General features: G+C 42.4%; 1 protein-coding gene across 1 annotated transcript; it reads right to left on the bottom strand.

Moving 5' to 3' along the window:
• Positions 1–6957: 6957 nt before the first annotated feature.
• On the bottom strand, positions 6958–20372 carry LOC311220785 (chromodomain-helicase-DNA-binding protein 1-like). Its single transcript, XM_084304366.1, has 8 exons — positions 20313–20372; positions 18750–19007; positions 18181–18321; positions 11024–11202; positions 10769–10865; positions 9942–9999; positions 7928–8138; positions 6958–7714 (listed from the first exon to the last, which is right to left on the bottom strand). Exons 4-8 carry the CDS (start codon positions 11188–11190, stop codon positions 7369–7371), a joined length of 879 nt encoding a protein of 292 aa, XP_084160492.1. The 5' UTR covers positions 11191–11202; positions 18181–18321; positions 18750–19007; positions 20313–20372; the 3' UTR covers positions 6958–7368.
• Between the last annotated feature and the right edge of the window lie 446 nt (positions 20373–20818).

Below are 20818 nucleotides of genomic sequence, written 5' to 3' on the forward strand. Positions count from 1 at the left end.
CCTGGATGTAAAGCCATGGCAAGAGCACAATCAAAGGGACAATTCGACGTTCAAATCCTGAGTTGTCAGCGTGATAACACCACTAGGGAGCAGCATGTGGTAAGGGTCTACCGCTGGAGGTGGCAAGATGAGAATGGGACACAAGTGTTCTTTAAACATTTCTGGTCAGCTCGTAATATGACAAGCCGCCAAGGAGAACTTGGTTGTAATTGTGAGTTGGAATCTAGTGCGGGAGCTTGGAGGTGTATATATACGAGTACTAATGGGGCAAACATTGTAACAGGACCACTTGGTAATGAAAACACTTTGTATTTTCACGCCCCAAGGAATAAAAGGGAATGGGACGGTCCTTTTCCAAATGGGATGTGGGCTCTAAAGGGACATTATTGGGTGTGTGGCAAACAGGCCTACAAAAGGCTACCAAAGGACTGGTCAGGAATATGCTATGTGGGGTACATAAGACCCTTGTTCTTTTTATTGTCACAAATACAAGGAAATCATTTAGGAATAAAATTATATGATGATCTGAATAGAGAAAAATGATCTATTGATGCTTCCTTAGCCAGGGGTAGTGCTCAAAAATGGAGAGAAAATGAATGGCCCCCTGAAAGAATCATACAGTATTATGGACCAGCTACCTGGAACCCGAATGAGGTAATATCTGGAGCTCAAGAACCTATTTATAATTTGAATCGAATAATTAGGTTGCAAGCTGTCCTCGAAATAATAACCAATCAAACAGCAACAGCTTTGGATCTTTTAGCTGATCAGTCCACCCAGATGAGGAATGCTATCTTTCAACATAGAATGGTTTTAGACTATTTACTAGCAGAAGAGGGGTGTGTGTGGGGGAAACTAAATGATTCTAATTGTTGCTTACAAATTGATGATAACGGGAAAGTGGTTAAACAGATAACAAAATAAATTAGAAAATTAGCCCACGTCCCAGCAGAAACTCAGAAGGGTATGGATTGGGATTTGTTTTCATGACTGCCTGGTGGACCATGGGTTAAAAGGATGTTATTTTTATTTTTATGTGGTGTAATGATGTTATTATTCATACCTTCATACCTTGTATGATACTTTGCTTTGCATTATTGATATGCCGGATAATAAATAGTACATTTGTAATGACTTCATTCAAAAAGGAAGGGGATATGTCAATTATGATGCTTAAGAATTGGACCCTCCAAGAACGGACTGATGAAATCCAGTTATTACTGACAAAAGTTGAAAAAGAGACACAAATTGAGGATATTAAAAAGAAGATAAGGGATTGTGAGGAATGTTTTAACAGTTTGTGTCAATAGAGAGCTTGAAGGGAAATGTATTCGTAGTTTTTTTCCTTGAAGTCTCTGATATCTGGGGGTTTCAGAACAACTGCTAACTATTATGACTATTGCATGGGACACTATGCAAGCCCCTGATATCTGGCCAGGAGATTAAGGAGAAGGGGAAAGCTGAAGGACGGCTAAAAGGCAAAGCTTGCAGGGAACGCTGTGCAAGCTTTTAACATGCAGCCAAAAAGGACAAAGGAGAAGGACAAGAAAAAAAGCCTGAGAGGAAGACTATGAGCCTTCAGCATGAGAGACCCCCAGAGACCCCCAGAGACACCACCAGAGACTGATACGCATGCTCCAGTAGGAGGGTTTAGATTCCGGAAACTAATTATAATAACCCTGGGTTTTTTTAGAAGTAGTAATGAATATATATTAGTCTAGGAGCATAAAAATCAGCATCTTGATGTAACAGGTGTGCGACTAGGTGGAGCGAAGACTCCCGGCGCACCCAGCGCTGTTTGCTTACCTCTATTCTTATAATAAATTGTAAACTTTGATTATAATCCTATTTTGGGAATTAGCCATTTATAACAGGCAGGTCCAGCTTGGTTGGCAGATCCCCTAGTGTTGACTAATCAGGTGGCTTTTGCTAAATGTGTGTCCCAATGTTTGAATGTCCCAGTGCCCACTGCCTTCAATTGTAGTCTTTAACAATCCATTATATTGCTTGATTTTCCTGGAGGCTGGTGTTTGAAACTAAGATTAACATCTGAAACTAAGGCTCCCAGGGCAGAGGTCTCATACTATCCAGGAGGAAATGCTTTACGTGCTTGTGGACCACATAGCTGATATACTCCTTCTGGAGCTATTCACCAATGGGGGCCCACTGCTATTTCCATAATCTTTAAAGACAGCATAATTGGTAGTTTCAAATGCATTAACAGTTCTACATTGCCTGGTCAGATTCCAGGAATGTACATAGAATCATAGAATGGTTTGATTTGGAAGGGACCTTAAAGATCTTCTAATTCCATCTCCCCTGCCATGGGCAGGGACACTTCCCACTAGACCAGGTTGCTCAAAGGTCCATCCAACCTGGCCTTAAACACCTCCAGGGATAGGGCATCCACAGCTTCTCCGGGCAAGCTGTTCCAGTGCCTCACCACCATCATAGTAAAGAATTTATTCCTAACATCTAATCTAAATCGACCATTTTTTGGTTTAAAGCCATTACTCCTTGTCCTATCACTCCACGCCCTGACAAAGACGTCCTCCCCAGCTTTCCTGTAGGCCCCCTTTAGATATTGGAAGGCCTCTCTAAGGTCTCCCTGGAGCCTTCTCTTCTCCAGGCTGAACAACCCCAACTCCCTCAGCCTGCCTTGGAGGGAGAGGTGTTCCAGCCCTTTGATCATCTTCGTGGCTCTTCTCTGGACTTGTTCTAATACGTCTATATACTTCTTGAGCTGGGGTACATCTAATCCCTGGGTGGCATTCTCCTTATTGTTCCTATTAACTGAGTATATACATGACAGATTTTCCTTTTCAGTAGGATATGCAGGGATGGAGGGAATCTGATGGATAAGAGATACTAGCATTGCTTGAGTTTGCTAATTGCCACACATTTGTCTTATTCACAGTGAGTGGTATAGCATAGATGGGAGTGCCCTCATTTACCAAGACAGTTACATGGGTGCACATCCAACAAGATGACATCACCAAGGTGGGCAAAAAGGGCGTGGCACGTCAGAAGGGAGTGGCGTGGCAGTTCACGCAGGCAGGGCGAGCAGGAAGGGCAGAGCTTTCCCCACCGCCCATAAAAACACCTCTTGTAATGACAGCCTCCTGTTAGCTAGGCTGCAATGGTCTCCACCAGGCACGGTGCTCTCTCCAGGAAGTCAGTACACACCCAGACCGACTGCCCATCCAAAAATGAAGGGCAGAGGCCAGTGGGATGAGGTTCAACATGGCTAAGTGCCAGGTCCTGCACTTTGGCCACCTCAACCCCATGCAATGCTATGGGCTTGGGACAGAGTGGCTGGAAAGCTGTGCAGAGGAAAAGGATCTAGGGGTGTTGGTAGATGCTCGCCTGAACATGAGCCAGCAGTGTGCCCAGGTGGCCAAGAAGGCCAATGGCATCCTGGCTACTATCAGGAATAGTGTAGCCAGCAGGACCAGGGAGGTGTTCATCTCTCTGGACTCAGCTCTGGTGAGTCCGCACCTCGAGTACTGTGTTCACTTTTGGGCCCCTCACTTCAAGAAAGACATCGAGGCCCTGGAGCATGTCCAGAGAAGGTCTACAAAGCTGGTGAAGGGTCTGGAACACAAGTCTTCTGAGGAGCGGCTGAGGGAACTGGGGTTGTTTGGTCTGGAGAAGAGGGAGGCTCAGGGGAGACGTTATTGCTCTCTACAACTACCTGAAAGGCAGTTGTGGGGAGCTGGGGGTAAGCCTCTTCTCCCAGATAACTAGCAATAGGATTAGAGGGAATGGCCTCAAGTTGCACCAGGGAAGTTTCAGGTTGGAAATTAGGAGACATTTCTTCTCAGAAAGAGTAGTCAGACTTTGGAACAGGTTGCCCAGGGAGGTGGTGGAGTCACCATCCCTGGGGGTGTTTAAGGAAAGGTTGGACGTGGTGCTTAGGGACATGGTCTAGTGGGTGATATTGGTGGTAGGGTGATGGTTGGACCAGATGATCTTGAAGGTCTTTTCCAACCTTAATGATTCTATGATTCTATAAGGAAGTCTTATACACTATACATTTTTCTTCACCTAATTCAAACAGCATTTCTACCTGTCAGATTTAACATTCCAGTTCTAGAAAATGGGGGTGTACTGCCAAGCACTTTACTGTGCAAGGGGGTACCGTACTCCAGACTTCCCCAAGACTCTTCCTTTCTCACTTTTAACTTTCGCTTTGTACGTCTCCGGCCACACCCATCACAGAGCTACAGAATCAGGGACTGGGACTCCACACTCACTTCATACAAAAGTACATCCCCATCACACTTCACACAAGAGTCTTACCTGACCACCAAGGCAATATTTAATATTTCTTACCTCAGTCTGTGCACAGAGTTACCGGGTCAGTTCTCAAAACCGGAGTGCCTACCTTCCTTTCTTCCCTAATTCTTCACCGATCCTGCCTTCTTAACCAGTCTCGGTTCCTTTGTCAGTTCTCTGCAGTACCACCATCACCAAGGCACAGGACCGCTGAAATCAGTGGGGCGTGCCATCCTGCTGCGGTGGTAATGGGGCTCCCCAGAAGGTTACTGGATCCCAGATGAGCCCCCAATTTGTGAGAAACAATCTGTAGCCAATAACACAGGTTCAGGCAAGGATCTCAGTGAAGTAGCATTTTTATTCGCAATTGCAATGGTGGATGTTCTGCAAGCAGGAGTGCACAGCAAAAGTATATCATAACCTTATATTCCCTATTACCTGATGCTTGATTCCTCCCCTGTTTCCTCATAAGCTGAGTACTACAGGTTCACAAACTACTTGACCTTTATTATTATACCATATATGTACAATTTTATTTGACCAGCCGTTAATTTCTCCTTTTCCTTTTTTTTTTTTCCTTCTTATCTCATGGTTAGAAGGCCTGTGTTTTTTTTTTTAACTGATTTGGCACTGCTCATCTTGTTTTTCTTAGCTATCCTCCTTATCGTGGGATAGTGGGACCTTCCCCTTACCTGCTTTACATACTCCCCACTGCTATGCCTCTGTTATGCCTGCAGAATCACTTTTGAATACGCAAGGTTAGTGGAATTTTACACTGCAAAAACACCTGCTATTGCAAAAATACAACTTTGTTTCTCACACTATCACTACATGCCCTGACAAAGAGGCCATCCCCCTCTTTCCTGTAAGCCCCCTGAAAGTACTGGAAGGACACTATAACGTCTCCCAAGAGCCTTTTCTTCTGCAGGCTGAACAGCTCCAGCTCCCTCAGCCTGTCTTCATAGGAGAGGTGTTCCAGCCCTTTGATCATCCTCGTGGCCCTCCTCTGGACTCATTCTAATAGGTACATATCCTTCTTATATTGGGGGCCCCAAAGCTGAACACAGTACTCACGAGAGCAGAGTAGAGAGGGAGAATCTCCTCCCTTGACCAGCTGGTCATGCTTCTTTTGATGCAACTGAGGATACAGCTGGCTTTCTTGGCTGCGAGTGCCCATTGCCTGCTCTTGTCGAGCTTCTCATCAACCAGCACTCCCAAATCCTTCTCCTCAGAGCTGCTCTCAATCCATTCTCCACCTAGTCTGTATTTGTACTTGGATTGCCCTGAGCCAGGTGCAGGACCTTACACATGACCTTCATGAGGTTTGCACAGGCCCACTTGTCAAGCCTGTCGAGGTCCCTCTGGATGGCATCCCTTCCCTCCAGCGCATCGACTGCACCACACAGCTTGATGTCATCGGCAAACTTGCTGAGGTTGCACTCAATCCCACCATCCATGTCACTGACAAATACGTTAAACAGCACTGGTCCCAATACTCACCCCTGAGGGACACCACTCATCACTGTTCTCTACCTGGACATTGAGCCACTGACTGCAACTTTGAGTGCGACCATCCAGCCAATTCCTTAGCCACTGAGTGATGCGTCCATCAATTTAGAGACAAGGATATTGTGTGAGAAAGCACTGCATGCTTTACACAAGTCCAGGTAGATGACAGCAGTTGCTTTTCCCTTATCTACCAATTCTGTAATCCCATCGTAGAAGGCCACCAGATTTGTCAATTTGTTCCTGTAAACACAGTTAATCAGAAAAAATGCTCAACAAGTTGTAAAACAAGAAAAACTGAAGCAACAGAGTAGCTCCAACCACATGCCAGTGTAGACATTTATCTTCCCTAATTATGTTGTGTATTAAAATTTAGTACATAGAGTTTAATATTTTTATGGTTAAATATGAGAAACGTACACTGTAGAAAAATACCAGCTAAAAACAAGAGCCCACACACACTTTTAGTTTAAATTTAATTTGTCAGATAGATGTTATCTATGTACAATCAGTGTGCATTGTAACAATTCTATTAATAAAGTAATTCAAATCTTCTAAAATATTATCTGGCTGCATAGCACATTTGATGTTATTGCCCATTTTAAGAGGGAAAACAAATGGATGTACAATAAATTTTGGCTAATTTGATTCTTAAGTGTTCAGATATTGAACACTCCTCCTTTAAAACTAATGGACCGGAAAAAAACTTTCCAGAACACAATTTAATTCAATATTTCTCATCATTTCATTACAACAAATCACGATATTGACAGTTTAATAGAAACAAACAAACAAACAAAAATGTATCTGAATTATCAAATAAAAAAGGGGCACAAAAGGAATAAAAATGTTCCCTTTCCCCATTTCTACATTCTGAGCAGTGGTTTCATCAAGATATTTTATTAAAAAGAATTAGCACACTGACTTTTTTTTTCATACTTGTGACAAGAAGGCCTGAGCTGGTGGGGAAAGGAACAAGAGAAAAAAAAAGTTAATTTAATTAATTTGCAGTGATTTATTTTCATTTATTTATTGTAAAAAGGCATTATTACAACTGATCACAGAAGAAATCCTGGCTATGTTACAGTTATAGATAAAGAATTTAAATATTCGAGCTTGTTATGAAAAGTGGCAAGGTGGTTGCAGTGTAAAATGTAAACATACAGTTTTGGAAAGTGAGAATTCTTTACTAAGAAAACAAAGCAAACTCCTCATTCCTTCTTGAAACATGACCATATGTCAGTGTTTAAAAATTCATTTATAAACAATTTAAACTGTGTTCAGCCTAAAAACAGTTTTATAAGATCCAGTCTTGATGGGATAGTGTTGAGGTCCCTGTAAAAAAAATAAAAAAAATAAAAAATAAAAAAAGAGAAAAAGTGCCACAACATTTGCAGCACTGTGCAGCATAAACTTTAAATACAAAAATATTTTTCTTTTGTTGGGATAACAGACCTTGCATCCTGGGAAGAAGTAACAATACTGTTACTGATAGAATATCCAGTCTTTCAAGTCACATAAGGCAATTACTGTGTTAGCTTACTGTATATGGCTAAAAGAAGGTCCAGAAAATGTCAGTCTTTGTTATGTTTTTCGGCTACTCCATGTATGTTCAGGTGTATTTTTGTGATCTGATGAGTGTTCAAATGGAGATCTTGAACCATAAGGAGACTTCTGATCTAATGGTGACCTTGAGCCACTACCAGAAGCTCTGTGGTCCATTTGCCAGTCTGAGTGGTACCTATAATCTCTGGAAGATTTATGATGGCTGTACTCTGAAATTGAACAGGGATCTGAATGCATCCTGTGGTCTGAATGGGAATGGTGATCTGAATAAGGCCTACTATCTTTTAAACTTCCTTCTAGGTTTGACCTGTGATCTCTGCTCATGTGGTCATCCAACTTCCTATGTTTACTATCACTATAGTATCTGAAACAAACAAACAAAACACCAGTATATTAGTATTACTGAATACACGGTAAGAACTACAATTATGTCAATTCAACAGAACTGCATTAGAGAGCTTTCTTTGCAGTTCTGTATTAATCAAAACAAAACAAAACAAAACACTTTGTTGCTTACTACAAGCAGGCTACAGGAAGGGAATTCTTAAGAGACTTTACAATAGCTGAAGCAACTTACCTGCTGTCTTGTTTGTAGTGATCCCACTCTCTATGATCTTTTCCATTGCTGAAGGCTGAATACGGCCTTTTCCTAGAGTCAGTTTTCTTATAAGCAGCTCCCTGATGCCTGTCCTTATGATGATCACGGTATTGTGACAAATGTCTATCAGAAGAATAACTGTCCCTGCTACTGTCATCATGGTTTGTATTCTCTTTAATTCTTTCAACATCTGTTTAATAAAGTAGACAAAGGTTATAAGCCTTAAAGGAACCCTCAGGAAGTTTGCAGATGACACCAATTTGGGGGGGAGTGTCAATCTGCCAGAGGGTAGGAAGGGCCTGCAGAGGGACCTGGACAGGTTGGATCGAAGGGCAGAGGCCAGTGGGATGAGGTTCAACATGGCTAAGTGCCAGGTCCTGCACTTTGGCCACCTCAACCCCATGCAATGCTATGGGCTTGGGACAGAGTGGCTGGAAAGCTGTGCAGAGGAAAAGGATCTAGGGGTGTTGGTAGATGCTCGCCTGAACATGAGCCAGCAGTGTGCCCAGGTGGCCAAGAAGGCCAATGGCATCCTGGCTACTATCAGGAATAGTGTAGCCAGCAGGACCAGGGAGGTGTTCATCTCTCTGGACTCAGCTCTGGTGAGTCCGCACCTCGAGTACTGTGTTCACTTTTGGGCCCCTCACTTCAAGAAAGACATCGAGGCCCTGGAGCATGTCCAGAGAAGGTCTACAAAGCTGGTGAAGGGTCTGGAACACAAGTCTTCTGAGGAGCGGCTGAGGGAACTGGGGTTGTTTGGTCTGGAGAAGAGGGAGGCTCAGGGGAGACGTTATTGCTCTCTACAACTACCTGAAAGGCAGTTGTGGGGAGCTGGGGGTAAGCCTCTTCTCCCAGATAACTAGCAATAGGATTAGAGGGAATGGCCTCAAGTTGCACCAGGGAAGTTTCAGGTTGGAAATTAGGAGACATTTCTTCTCAGAAAGAGTAGTCAGACTTAGGAACAGGTTGCCCAGGGAGGTGGTGGAGTCACCATCCCTGGAGGTGTTTAAGGAAAGGTTGGACGTGGTGCTTAGGGACATGGTCTAGTGGGTGATATTGGTGGTAGGGTGATGGTTGGACCAGATGATCTTGGAGGTCTTTTCCAACCTTAATGATTCTATGATTCTATAAGGAAGTCTTATACACTATACATTTTTCTTCACCTAATTCAAACAGCATTTCTACCTGTCAGATTTAAAGCAATATGAAAATGACAGTATCATTTGACAGAAACAAGATCTAAACAGTTTAAAGACAAATGCACTAATGTGAGTGAACTCAGAGAGACCTCAGAAGTAAATAGAAGGCATGCAAGCTAGGAATATGTAGGGCTGAGAAGCTAAGCTTTTCAGCCTTATAAACTGAATGGAGAGTATGAGTGTGGTCCAAATGAGAGGTGAGTAGAGGCCTTCAACAGTGCACTTTTAGACAGAATGGTTGGAAGTTCCTCTCTAAGGAGAGAGAGCCGTAGCATGAACGTCAGTTCTAAAGGTACAACTTATTAATGAAACATATTATGTTCATTTTAAACCAATGATAACATACTCAAGTTTTACATGACATGATATAAAAATAAGTATTAAAAGAAGGTAAGTGTGGGAGCATAGAAAAACTGATTTTGTCAACAATAAAAGACATCCCATATTTCCTGAAGCCATGGTGACATTACAACTGCTACAAATATGCACAGAGCCTCCAAGAAGTTTACAAGTTTTGAGTAGGCCTCTCTCCCTTGCCAAAATTAAATTTTTTTTTTTAAATTTTTATTTATTTTAAAAGAACGGCCAAATAACTTGCTACTAAAATCAGTAAGTACCAGGTTCAGTCTCTGCTCAGTTGAATTTCATCAGCAAATTAGTGAAGTTATGCCAAGACTGTCTATCCCTATTATATCGAGGAATATGGGAGTTCTAGGAAACATTTTTAAAACTTATTTCATTTTACATCCCACATTTAAGGTACATAGCACAAGAATACACTTAAGATTTCTTACCTGGATTTCTAATTACTTGTGTATTCACATTGCTGCTAATGTTCTGATCATTATGTTGCTGAAAGAGACAAGTACAGAAACTGTAATTGATAAATCCCAAAGTTGCATCTGAATTCTTCAGAAAATATCCTAACAAAATAGACTAGTTTACAATGAACAGAAAAATACACTTCAAGTAATCATTTTGTTATTGTTCCTTTGTTGTGGTTTAACCCAGCCAGCAGTTAATCACCACACAGCCTCCCCCCGCAGTGGGATGGGGGAGAGAATTGGAGAAAAGTAAAAGCTTGTGGGTTGAAATAAAGACAGTTTATTAGAACAGAAAAGAAAAGAAAATAATAATAATAATGATAATGATAATAGTATTACTACTACCAATGTGTACAAAATAAGAGATGTACAATGCAGTTGCTCACCACCCGCTGACCAATGCCCAGCCTATCCCCGAGCAGCAGTTCCCCCCACCCTGGTCAGCCACCCCATATTAATTGTTCAGCATGACATCAGATGGTATGGAATATCCCTTTGGCCAGTTTGGGTCAGCTGTCCTGGGTCGGTCCCCTCTCAGCTCCTGCTGCACCCCCAGCTTCCTCGCTGGCAGGACAGCATGAGAAGCTGAAAAGTCCTTGGCTTAGTGTAAGCACTGCTCTGCAGCAATTACAATATCGGTGTGTTATCAACATTATTCTAATCCTAAATCCCAAACAGAGCACCCTACCAGCTACTAAGATGAAAATTAACTCTATCCTATCTATTAAATTGATAATCTAAAAAAAGTTATAATAATTAGAATACATATTTGTATAGAGAGAGTTTTAAAGTATTACCTGAGATTCTTGGCGTTTTTTGATTGCATGTTTATACAGTTTGTGCAGCTTTCTGGCATCAAATTCTGTAAACTTGGAGACAAAAATCCACAAGTTTCTGAGGAGAAAGAAAGAGAGGTTATAATTCTTCCATATATTAGTTTTTCATGTACAATACAAGAGAACGCAGACATATTATTTCAACTTTACTTCAGTAAACTGAAATCATATTATGGATTTTCCTTTTTCCAATAAAAATTTTGTAGAATAACTTACTTTCTCCATTGTTTAATTTGTTCAGGATTTGGGTACTCCTTTAGACATTCAGTAATATGGTCCCCAATTTTGATTAGGCACTGTCTAGTATGTTCTAGCTGTTCCCTTTCAGAAAGGCCTTTCTCTGGTCGATCCAGTTGTTTCAATGCTGCTTTGACAGGCCTCATTCTTTCTTTGCACTGTAAAATGGAAAAAAAGAAATACATTAATTCAAAGGGGAAAAAAAATCTAAAACATGACCCACCCTTACTGTGCTATTTATACAGGCAAAAACAGTACTGATCTAAGCCAAATGAAAAAGACTTCACTCACAGCCCATTACATTTAGTTTTACAAGAGGTTTAATTTGGAAAAAAAAAGTATTTGAAACCAAGTAGAAAATTTATTCTTATATTAGATTATATACATTAGATTATATGCAACACAGATATTAAATAAAACGCTAATTTAATATAAAAAAATAAAAGGGAAAAGAATTATTATAATGCATTTTTAAAATCATGGGTTTAACAGCACGAGTATATCAGACAAGACTTATATTACTTTTTAGGACCTTGAAAGCTATACAAACTCAGTGTCAAGATTCAGTATATTTCAAGTAGATACTTTCTGAAACAATTAAACTTGGCATTCAGCAGAAGATAAGCATTCCTTCTCTGAGCAGTTTATAAGCCCTTGTTCTATGCAGATATTAAGAGAAACTAACATATCTAGGATAAAGATATGAACGACATACGAACAACTCCTCTGACGGCAGTCTCCCGTTAGCTAGGCTGCAGTGGTCTCCACCAGGCACGGTGCTCTCTCCAGGAAGTCAGTACACACCCAGACCGACTGCCCATCCAAAAATGCAGCAGTTCAGGTCACTGGATGCGGGGAGTGTCTGAGCCTGTTGCTGCCATCGGCGGGAGGCAGAGAGACTGTGTGCATGAGGTGCGAGCAAGTGGACGACCTGGTCCGCATGGTGGCAGAACTCAAGGAGGAGGTGGAGAGGTTGAGGGCTATCGGGGAGTGCGAGCGGGAGATAGACTGGTGGAGCAACTCCCTGCAGGGCCTGAAGGAGAGGTACCGGGGTGAGACACCCCAAATGGGGGTGGACCCCCTGCCCTGTCGCCGTCGGGCAGAGGAAGGGGACCTGGGAGTTGAGGAGGAATGGACACAGGTCCATGCTCGATCTCACAGGCGATGCCCTCCCCTTCCGGCCCCGCCTTCCCAGGTGCCCTTATACAACAGATTTGAGGCCCTGGAGCTTGAGAGACCCGTGGGTGAGGATGAGGTAGGAAGCCTACCCAGGAGGACGCCTAGGGCGAGGAAGTCGACTCCACGCCTCAGGACTGCCTCCACCAGGAAAGAAAGAAGGGTGATTGTTGTAGGCGACTGAATCCCTTCTCAGGGGAACAGAGGGCCCTATTTGTCGGCCTGACCCTACCCATAGGGAAGTCTGCTGCCTCCCTGGGGCCAGGGTCAGGGACGTTGCCAGGAAGCTTCCCAACCTGGTTCGCCCCTCTGACTATTATCCTCTTTTGATAGTCTAGGCTGGCAGTGACGACGTTGAAGAGAGAAGCCTCAAGGCTATCAAGCGGGACTTTAGGGGGCTGGGACGATTAGTGGAGGGAGCGGGAGTACAGGTGGTGTTTTCGTCCATCCCTACGGTAGCAGGGAGGGGTACAGAGAGGACACGGAAAGCCCACCTGATAAACACGTGGCTCAGAGGCTGGTGCCAGCACAGAAATTTTGTTTTTTTTTGACCATGGGGCGCTTTACTCGGCACCCGGCCTGATGGCCGCAGATGGGTCCCTATCTCTAAGGGGAAAACGGATCCTAGCCCAGGAGCTGGTGGGGTTCATTGAGAGGGCTTTAAACTAGGTAAGAAGGGGGACGGGGCTGAAATAAGGCTTGTTGGAGCTGTGCCAGGGGGAACGATGGCAGGGCCAGGGGAGAAGGCAATGGCCCAGCTGAAGTGCATCTACACTAATGCACGCAGCATGGGTAACAAACAGGAGGAGCTGGAAGCCATCGTGCAGCAGGCAGGCTACGACTTGGTTGCCATCACGGAGACATGGTGGGACCACTCTCACGACTGGAGTGCTGCAATGACTGGCTATAGGCTCTTCAGAAGGGACAGGCAGAACAGAAGGGGTGGTGGTGTGGCTCTCTATATTAGAGAATCTTTTGATGTTGTGGAACTCGAGGCTGGGAATGATAAGGTTGAGAACCTGTGGGTTAGGATCGGCGGGAAGGCCAACAAGGATAGCATCCTGGTGGGGGTCTGTTATAGACCGCCGAACCAGGATGAGGAGACGGATGAGGAGTTCTACAGGCAGCTGACAGAAGTTGCGAAATCATCAGTGCTTGTTCTCGAGGGGGAATTCAACTTCCCTGACATATCCTGGAAACACAACACAGCCGAGAAAAAGCAATCTAGGAGGTTTCTGGAGAGCGTGGAAGATAGCTTCCTGACGCAGCTGGTTAGTGAACCTTCCAGGGGTGGTGCCCCGCTAGACCTTCTCTTCACAAACCGAGAAGGACTGGTGGGAGATGTGGTCGGAAGCTATCTTGGGCAGAGTGACCACAAAATGGTGGAGTTCTCTATTCTTGGCGAGGCTAGGAAGGGGACCAGTAAAACTGCTATATTGGACTTCCGGAGGGCTGACTTTGAGCTGCTGAGGACACTGGTTGGCCGAGTCCCTTGGGAGGCAGTTCTGAAGGGCAGAGGAGTCCTGGAAGGCTGGGCGCTCTTCAAGAAGGAAATCTTAATGGCACAGGAGTGGTCCGTCCCCACGTGCCCAAAGACAAGCCGGCATGGAAGAAGACCGGCCTGGGTCAACAGAGAGTTGCAGCTTGCGCTTAGGAAAAAAAAGAGGGTTTATAATCTTTGGAAAAAAGGGCGGGCCACTGAGGAGGCCTATAAGGATGTTGCGAGGCTGTGCAGGGACAAAATTAGAAAGGCCAAAGCTCATCTGGAGCTCAATCTGGCTACTGCCGTTAAAGACAACAAAAAATGTTTTTACAAATACATCAATGCAAAACGGAGGACTAAGGAGAATCTCCATCCTTTACTGGATGCGGGGGGAAACCTAGTTACAAAAGATGAGGAAAAAAAGGAGGTGCTTAATGCCTTCTTTGCCTCAGTCTTTAGCGGCAATACCGATTGCTCTCTGGATACCCAGTACCCTGAAAGTAGGTAGCTGGTGGAAGGGGATGGGGAGCAGAATGTGGCCCTCACTATCCATGAGGAAATGGTTGGCGTCCTGCTACGGCACTTGGATGTGCACAAGTTGATGGGGCCGGATGGGATCCACCAGAGGGTACTGAGAGAACTGGCGGAGGAGCTGGCCAAGCCGCTTACCATCATTTATCAACAGTCCTGGCTATCGGGGGAGGTCCCAGTTGACTGGCAGCTAGCAAACGTGACGCCCATCTACAAGAAGGTCCGGAGGGCAGACCCGGGGAACTACAGGCCTGTCAGTTTGACCTCAGTGCCAGGGAAGCTCATGGAGCAGATTATCTTGAGTGTCATCACGTTGCACTTACAGGGCAAGCAGGCGATCAGGCCCAGTCAGCATGGGTTTATGAAAGGCAGGTCCTGCTTAACGAACCTGATCTCCTTCTATGACAAAGTGACATGCTTGGTGGATGAGGGAAAGGCTGTGGATGTGGTCTACCTTGACTTCAGTAAGGCTTTTGACACTGTTTCCCACAACATTCTCCTCAAGAAACTGGCTGCTTGTGGCTTGGACTGGTGTACGCTTCATTGGGTTAGAAACTGGCTGGATAGCCAGGCCCAAAGAGTTGTGGTGAATGAAGTCAAATCCAGTTGGAGGCCAGTCACTAGTGGCGTCCCCCAGGGCTCGGTGCTGGGGCCAGTCCTCTTTAAAATCTTTATCAATGATCTGGATGAGGGCATCGAGTGCACCCTCAGTAAGTTCGCAGATGACACCAAGTTAGGTGCGTGTGTCGATCTGCTCGAGGGCAGGAAGGCTCTGCAGGAGGATCTGGATAGGCTGCACCGATGGGCTGAGGTCAACTGTATGAAGTTTAACAAGGCCAAGTTCCGGGTCCTGCACTTGGGGCACAACAACCCCAAGCAGAGCTACAGGCTGGGAGATGTGTGGTTGGAAAGCTGCCTAGCAGAGAAGGACCTGGGAGTGATGGTTGATAGTCGGTTGAATATGAGCCAGCAGTGTGCTCAGGTGGTCAAGAAGGCCAACAGCATCCTGGCTTGTATCAGAAGCAGTGTGGCCAGCAGTGCAAGGGAAGTGATTGTCCCCCTGTACTCGGCTCTGGCGAGGCCGCACCTCAAGTACTGTGTTCAGTTTTGGGCCCCTCGCTACAAGAAGGACATCGAGGTGCTTGAGCGGGTCCAGAGAAGGGCGATGAAGCTGGTGAGGAGTCTGGAGAACAAGTCCTACGAGGAGCGGCTGAGGGAGCTGAGATTGTTCAGCCTGGAGAAGAGCAGGCTCAGGGGCGACCTTATCGCTCTCTACAGATACCTTAAAGGAGGCTGTAGCGAGGTGGGGGTTGGTCTGTTCTCCCATGTGCCTGGTGACAGGATGAGGGGGAATGGGCTAAAGTTGCCAGGGCTGTTTTAGGTTGGATATTAGGAAGAACTTCTTTACCGAAAGGGTTGTTAGGCATTGGAACAGGCTGCCCAGGGAAGTGGTTGAGTCACCATCCCTGGAGGTCTTTAGAAGACGTTTAGATGTAGAGCTTAGTGATATGGTTTATTGGAGGACTTGTTAGTGTTAGGTCAGAGGTTGGACTCGATGATCTTGAGGTCTCTTCCAACCTAGAAATTCTGTGATTCTGTGATAAAGCTACTTTAGGTATGCCTAAATTAGCAACAGCGTACAATACAGATGTACCCATATATACATTTAATATGTGTGTTCCTGAATTTTCACACTAATTCAAATGTATTAATAATAGATGGAGATAAACCAGTAAACATGTTTTAAATTAAATACGCTTGCTTGGAAATACCATCCAATCACAACAGCAAGGCAGACAGATGAAATGCATATTCTACCTGTCACATGGCAGAGAAGTCAAATGAGTTGGCCTCTACAACCCTCATCAGTATATTTCCATTTGATAAGATAAACATACTAATTAGACTGCATCTGACTATGGCTTAATGATGATTATACATTCCAGAAGAGAGGGCCTGTCCAAAAACGTTCTATACACAAACAAATTAGAATTGTTCCCACTATGGAAAAGAGGCAAGTCTGTATATCATAGAAACATACATTCAAAGAACGGTTTGGGTTGGAAGGAACCTTAAAGATCATCTAGTTCCAACCCCCCTGCCATGGGCAGGGACACCTTCCACTAGACCAGTTTAATCAAAGCCCCATCCAACCTGGCCTTAAACACTTCCAGGGATGGGGCATCCATAACTTCTCTGGGAAACCCGTTCCAGTGCTTCACCATGCTCACAGTAAAGAATTTCTTCCTAATATCTAATCTAAATCTACCCTCTTTTAGTTTAAATCCATTACTCCTTGCCCTATCTCTACACTCCCTGATAAAGAATCCCTCCCCAGCTTTCCTGTAGGTCCCCTTTAGGTACTGTAATGTTGTTATAAGGTTTCCCTGGAGCCTTCTCTTCTCCAGGCTGAACAACCCCAGCTCTCTCAGCCTGCCTTCATAGGAGAGGTGCTCCAGCCCCTTGATCATCTTCGTGGCCCTCTTCTGGACTCATTCTAATACTTCTCTGTCCTTCTTGTACTGAGGGCCCCAGAGCTGAACACAGTACTCCTTCCTCACTGCCCTCAGGATCCTAAATTGCACCATTTCATGGTCACTGCAGCCAAGGCTGTCCTTGAATTTCACATTCCCCACCAGCCCCTCCTTGTTGGTGAGAATGATATCCAGCATAGCACCTCTCCTTGTTGGCTCCTCTATCCCTTGGAGAAGAAAGTTATCATCAATGCATTCCAGGAACCTCCTGGATCCCGAATCAAAACTGAGGGCATTTGAAGAACATCTCCGCTCCCCTATCAACATCAAGGGATAATTCAGAAATCAGTGAAGCTGCTGTTCCATTGCCAGTTCATGCCATTGATTTATTAAACAGTTACATTATATATTGCACTAACCACAGATTAAAGCAGCCTTTTAAAGACAGTTTACAGAGTGCATTGCTTAAGTTAATGTAGAGGTGATCAGAGAAGCATAACTATACATGGGAATCAAGTGATTTTCAGTCACCTAGCCACATATAAGATATCCTGGAAGTCATGGACAATTTGCTTATAATGTTTAGATTAAAAAAACAACAACAAAACAAACAAAAATAAATCCCCCAAACCCACATACATATTGATGTGAAAACAAGATAATTTGCCTCTCACAGTTAACATTACAGTAGATCCAGTAGACCCATCTGGCAGTAGCAGACAACTGTTGAAAACTGAATGATAGAAGTTCCACAGCAGAAAATTAGCTGCTCAGAATAACTCCTTGACATCTTTCCAAAGGTCCTAATCAACCTATAAAATTGTATAGGTTGAGTTTACCTAACATTTTTTCTTCCAATATTGATACTGTTGTAGTCAAAAGTAGTGATTTAATAGTTTTGTTTTTATTTTATTTTATTTTATTTTATTTTATTTTATTTTATTTTATTTTATTTTATTTTACTTTATTTCAGAGAGATCAATCACTCTGACAAGATATTTCTAAGGACTTTTGGATTTGTTACTTCCTGTGTCTAACACAGGAAGTCTGTAATACTTCAAGATCAACTTTGAAACTTAATTTTTCTCATTCGCTTACAAAGAACAAAAGGGTATTTGATAAGGTCAGGCCAGTGGCTACAACAACTGTGTTAAAACTCATTTGTTTCTGTCCTTTAAGGACACGAGTTATTCTTGATTATGGATCTTCATAGTCTGTATTTTAAAACTATTCAGTGCACAGGCCAATGGACAAATATTCTTCACTATACTGCAAAAATAGAATAAAACAAAACTGCTGGCCCAAAAACAAAACTGATTTTAGTATAGTATAGATAATCCTTCATTGTTCTGAGATTTTACTGACAATAGATATCTTTGTTATAATGTCTAATTAGCAGAATCAAGAACATCCAAAATTGTGTTCATTTAGAATATCAAGTGTAAACTCTAAGTTATCAACAAGAGACTTACCACACTGAATGTCTTCTGATCCAGTTCTTCAGATTCTTCAGATATAGGAACTGGTTCACTAGTTGCAGTAATATGAACTGGAATATCCAACGATGGAACTTTTTTATTTTTTTCTTTATTTTCAGATTTGATTTCATTTACCTAAGAATAAATATGAAAATGTATCTGATCAGCAAACCTTATTTTTCGACTGGAATTATACTGTAATTAGGCAATCACCATAATTACTGCATTCTCTTCAGTTATAGCAAGAAAAATATATTCTGACATGCAATTATGGTACATTTTATTTTCTCTCTCTGAGGGATGGAGAATGAGAATGGAAAAGTTATGAGTTTCTTATATTACTTGCATTCACGGTCATTAAGCTATGCATCTTTAAAGGGGCAATTTCCCATTTCATTTGTCTGTCTTTGTAGTTGCAAGTGGTAAAAATAAAATTTCAAATGACGCAAAAGATTTCAATGTAATGACAACTGTGAAGTGATCCAAAATACATTTTCAACTCAAAATCATTCACAAAAGCTGGTGGCCTTTTCTAGTGCTATAAGAAAAGTAAACCTAGTTACCTTCTCTTCCTTTACTTCTTTTTCTTTCTGTGTGGATTCCTTTACTTTGTTTTCTCTCTTTTCTTTAATATATTTAAATTCTTTCTTATCCTCCTTTTCTTTTTTCTCCCTTTTCAAATCCCTCTTAATTTCCTTTTCTTTTGTCTCTCTTTTTTCTTCAGCTTCCTTTTTTATACCAATATCTGGCTCATGCTTTTCTTCATTTTCTTTTTCTGCTTTTACTTTTTTATGCGGATGTTTCACTGAAACAATCTCATCCTGTGATACACAAGCATATATATCACATCAAACTGATTTCTTAGCTATACAAGTTTTGTAACCATAAAATAAAAATTTACTTTTTTTTGTGTGTGTGTGTGATTTCTTAGGTTTATTACCTATCAACTAGATCTGGATACAGTTGCAAAGAAAAATAAGGACTACTTACTAATTTCCTTGATGTGACACAAAAAAAGTACTGATTGGGCAGTAGTAATGAGAGATTAAGCCCATTTAACTTTCATATCCCCAAAGAAATCTGCCCCTGTAAAAGGTAGTTAAGCTTTAAAGAGCTAAAAGCAATAAGGAAGTAGGCATCAGAAAACAGCTGATTTTTGAGGGCACTCAAGTGATGGTGAGGATAAAAGACCTCTGTTCTGTTTAGCTTTCTTCTAGTAACTTTTTTACTGACCACAAATTAAACATTCACAGTCAAAGGAAAAGGGAACAGAGTTCCAACTTGCTCTTTTCCAGAGGTGTTCTGAAGAATCTGGTGTTCTTTTATCTACCTTCAAAGTCACAGAATTAGGTGAGCAACATGGCCAGCCCCTAGACTTCATCATCTCTAGGGAACCTGCTTTGGCAGGGGGGTTGGACATGATGATCTCTTGAGGTCCCTTCCAACCCCTACAATTCTGTGATTCTGTGATCTGTTTTGTCCCCTGTCCCCCCCCCCCGTGATTTCTGCTGTGTGATAGATTTAAATAAGTGACCCAACAAAAGCAGAGGCCTAAAGGAATTAATTGGAAGTAATAAAAATATAAGAAAGTTAAGTAGTCTATTAGAATAATGAAACCCTTGACATATACAGGAACATTCACTTGTATGTATCAAAACATCATTTATTCATGCTGTGCTTTCTAATCAAGCTTGATTTTTTTTCCTGAGCCTGGAAAAAGTTGCTACCTGAAGAATCATTATCAGTAGTAATAACGGATTAGTCAGAAACATTGGAGTATTTATGATGATTGAGTTTTCACGTTACATTAAAATTACATTTCTAGCAGATACAATGCTCAAGTGTTTAAAGAGCATTGAAATTGCATGATGTCACTTGTAATTGGACTACAACATTCTTTTAGGACATAATAATTTGGACAACTAATCATAAATGCCTCAGCTACAGACTTATCATTAAATTAAAATAGATACAGTCTTCCATGTGATTATATTGATGCAATTTTATTTGCCACAGAAGGAGAATGCCATTCAAGTGTTTCAATTTTATTAAATCAAACAGAAGATCAAATTGAAAGTGTTACTAATAAAGAACTGAATAACCCATACCATATGAAAGATGTTTACCTCGTTATCTTCACCAGATTTTTCTGAGGGTGGTGACGAGGAGTCACTTTTTATTTCTTCTTTTATTTTTGCAGCCTTTGTTGCTTTACTCTTCTTACTTCTTGTTTTCCTCCTCTTTGAATTGCCCTGAATGCAAATAGGTACCTTTATTATGTGAACTGACAAGTATCTGCACCATAGTTACAGAAAAAATTGTTTTTATGTTAAATAAAACATTAATTTTATTTGTTAACACTAACGACTAATACTGTTCTCAGGACTGGAGACTGAACCTAGCGCAACAGTAGAGTATATATACAAATAAGAGGCAATAAAATAATATTAAACTTGCAATTCATTCCTCGAGTTAGTCTCATATAATGTGATTAGCAATATGGAGAAAATTGCACAAAGAGTAGAACCTCCAGTTGGAGGCCAGTCACTAGTGGCGTCCTAGTTCTACACTCTACATTTACCTGGGTTCTACACTCTACATACCTGGGTAAATGTAGAGCGTAGTGATATGG

The sequence above is a fragment of the Netta rufina genome (genome assembly GCF_964035555.1).
Source record: "Netta rufina genome assembly, chromosome: W".
NCBI classification, from domain to species: domain Eukaryota; kingdom Metazoa; phylum Chordata; class Aves; order Anseriformes; family Anatidae; genus Netta; species Netta rufina.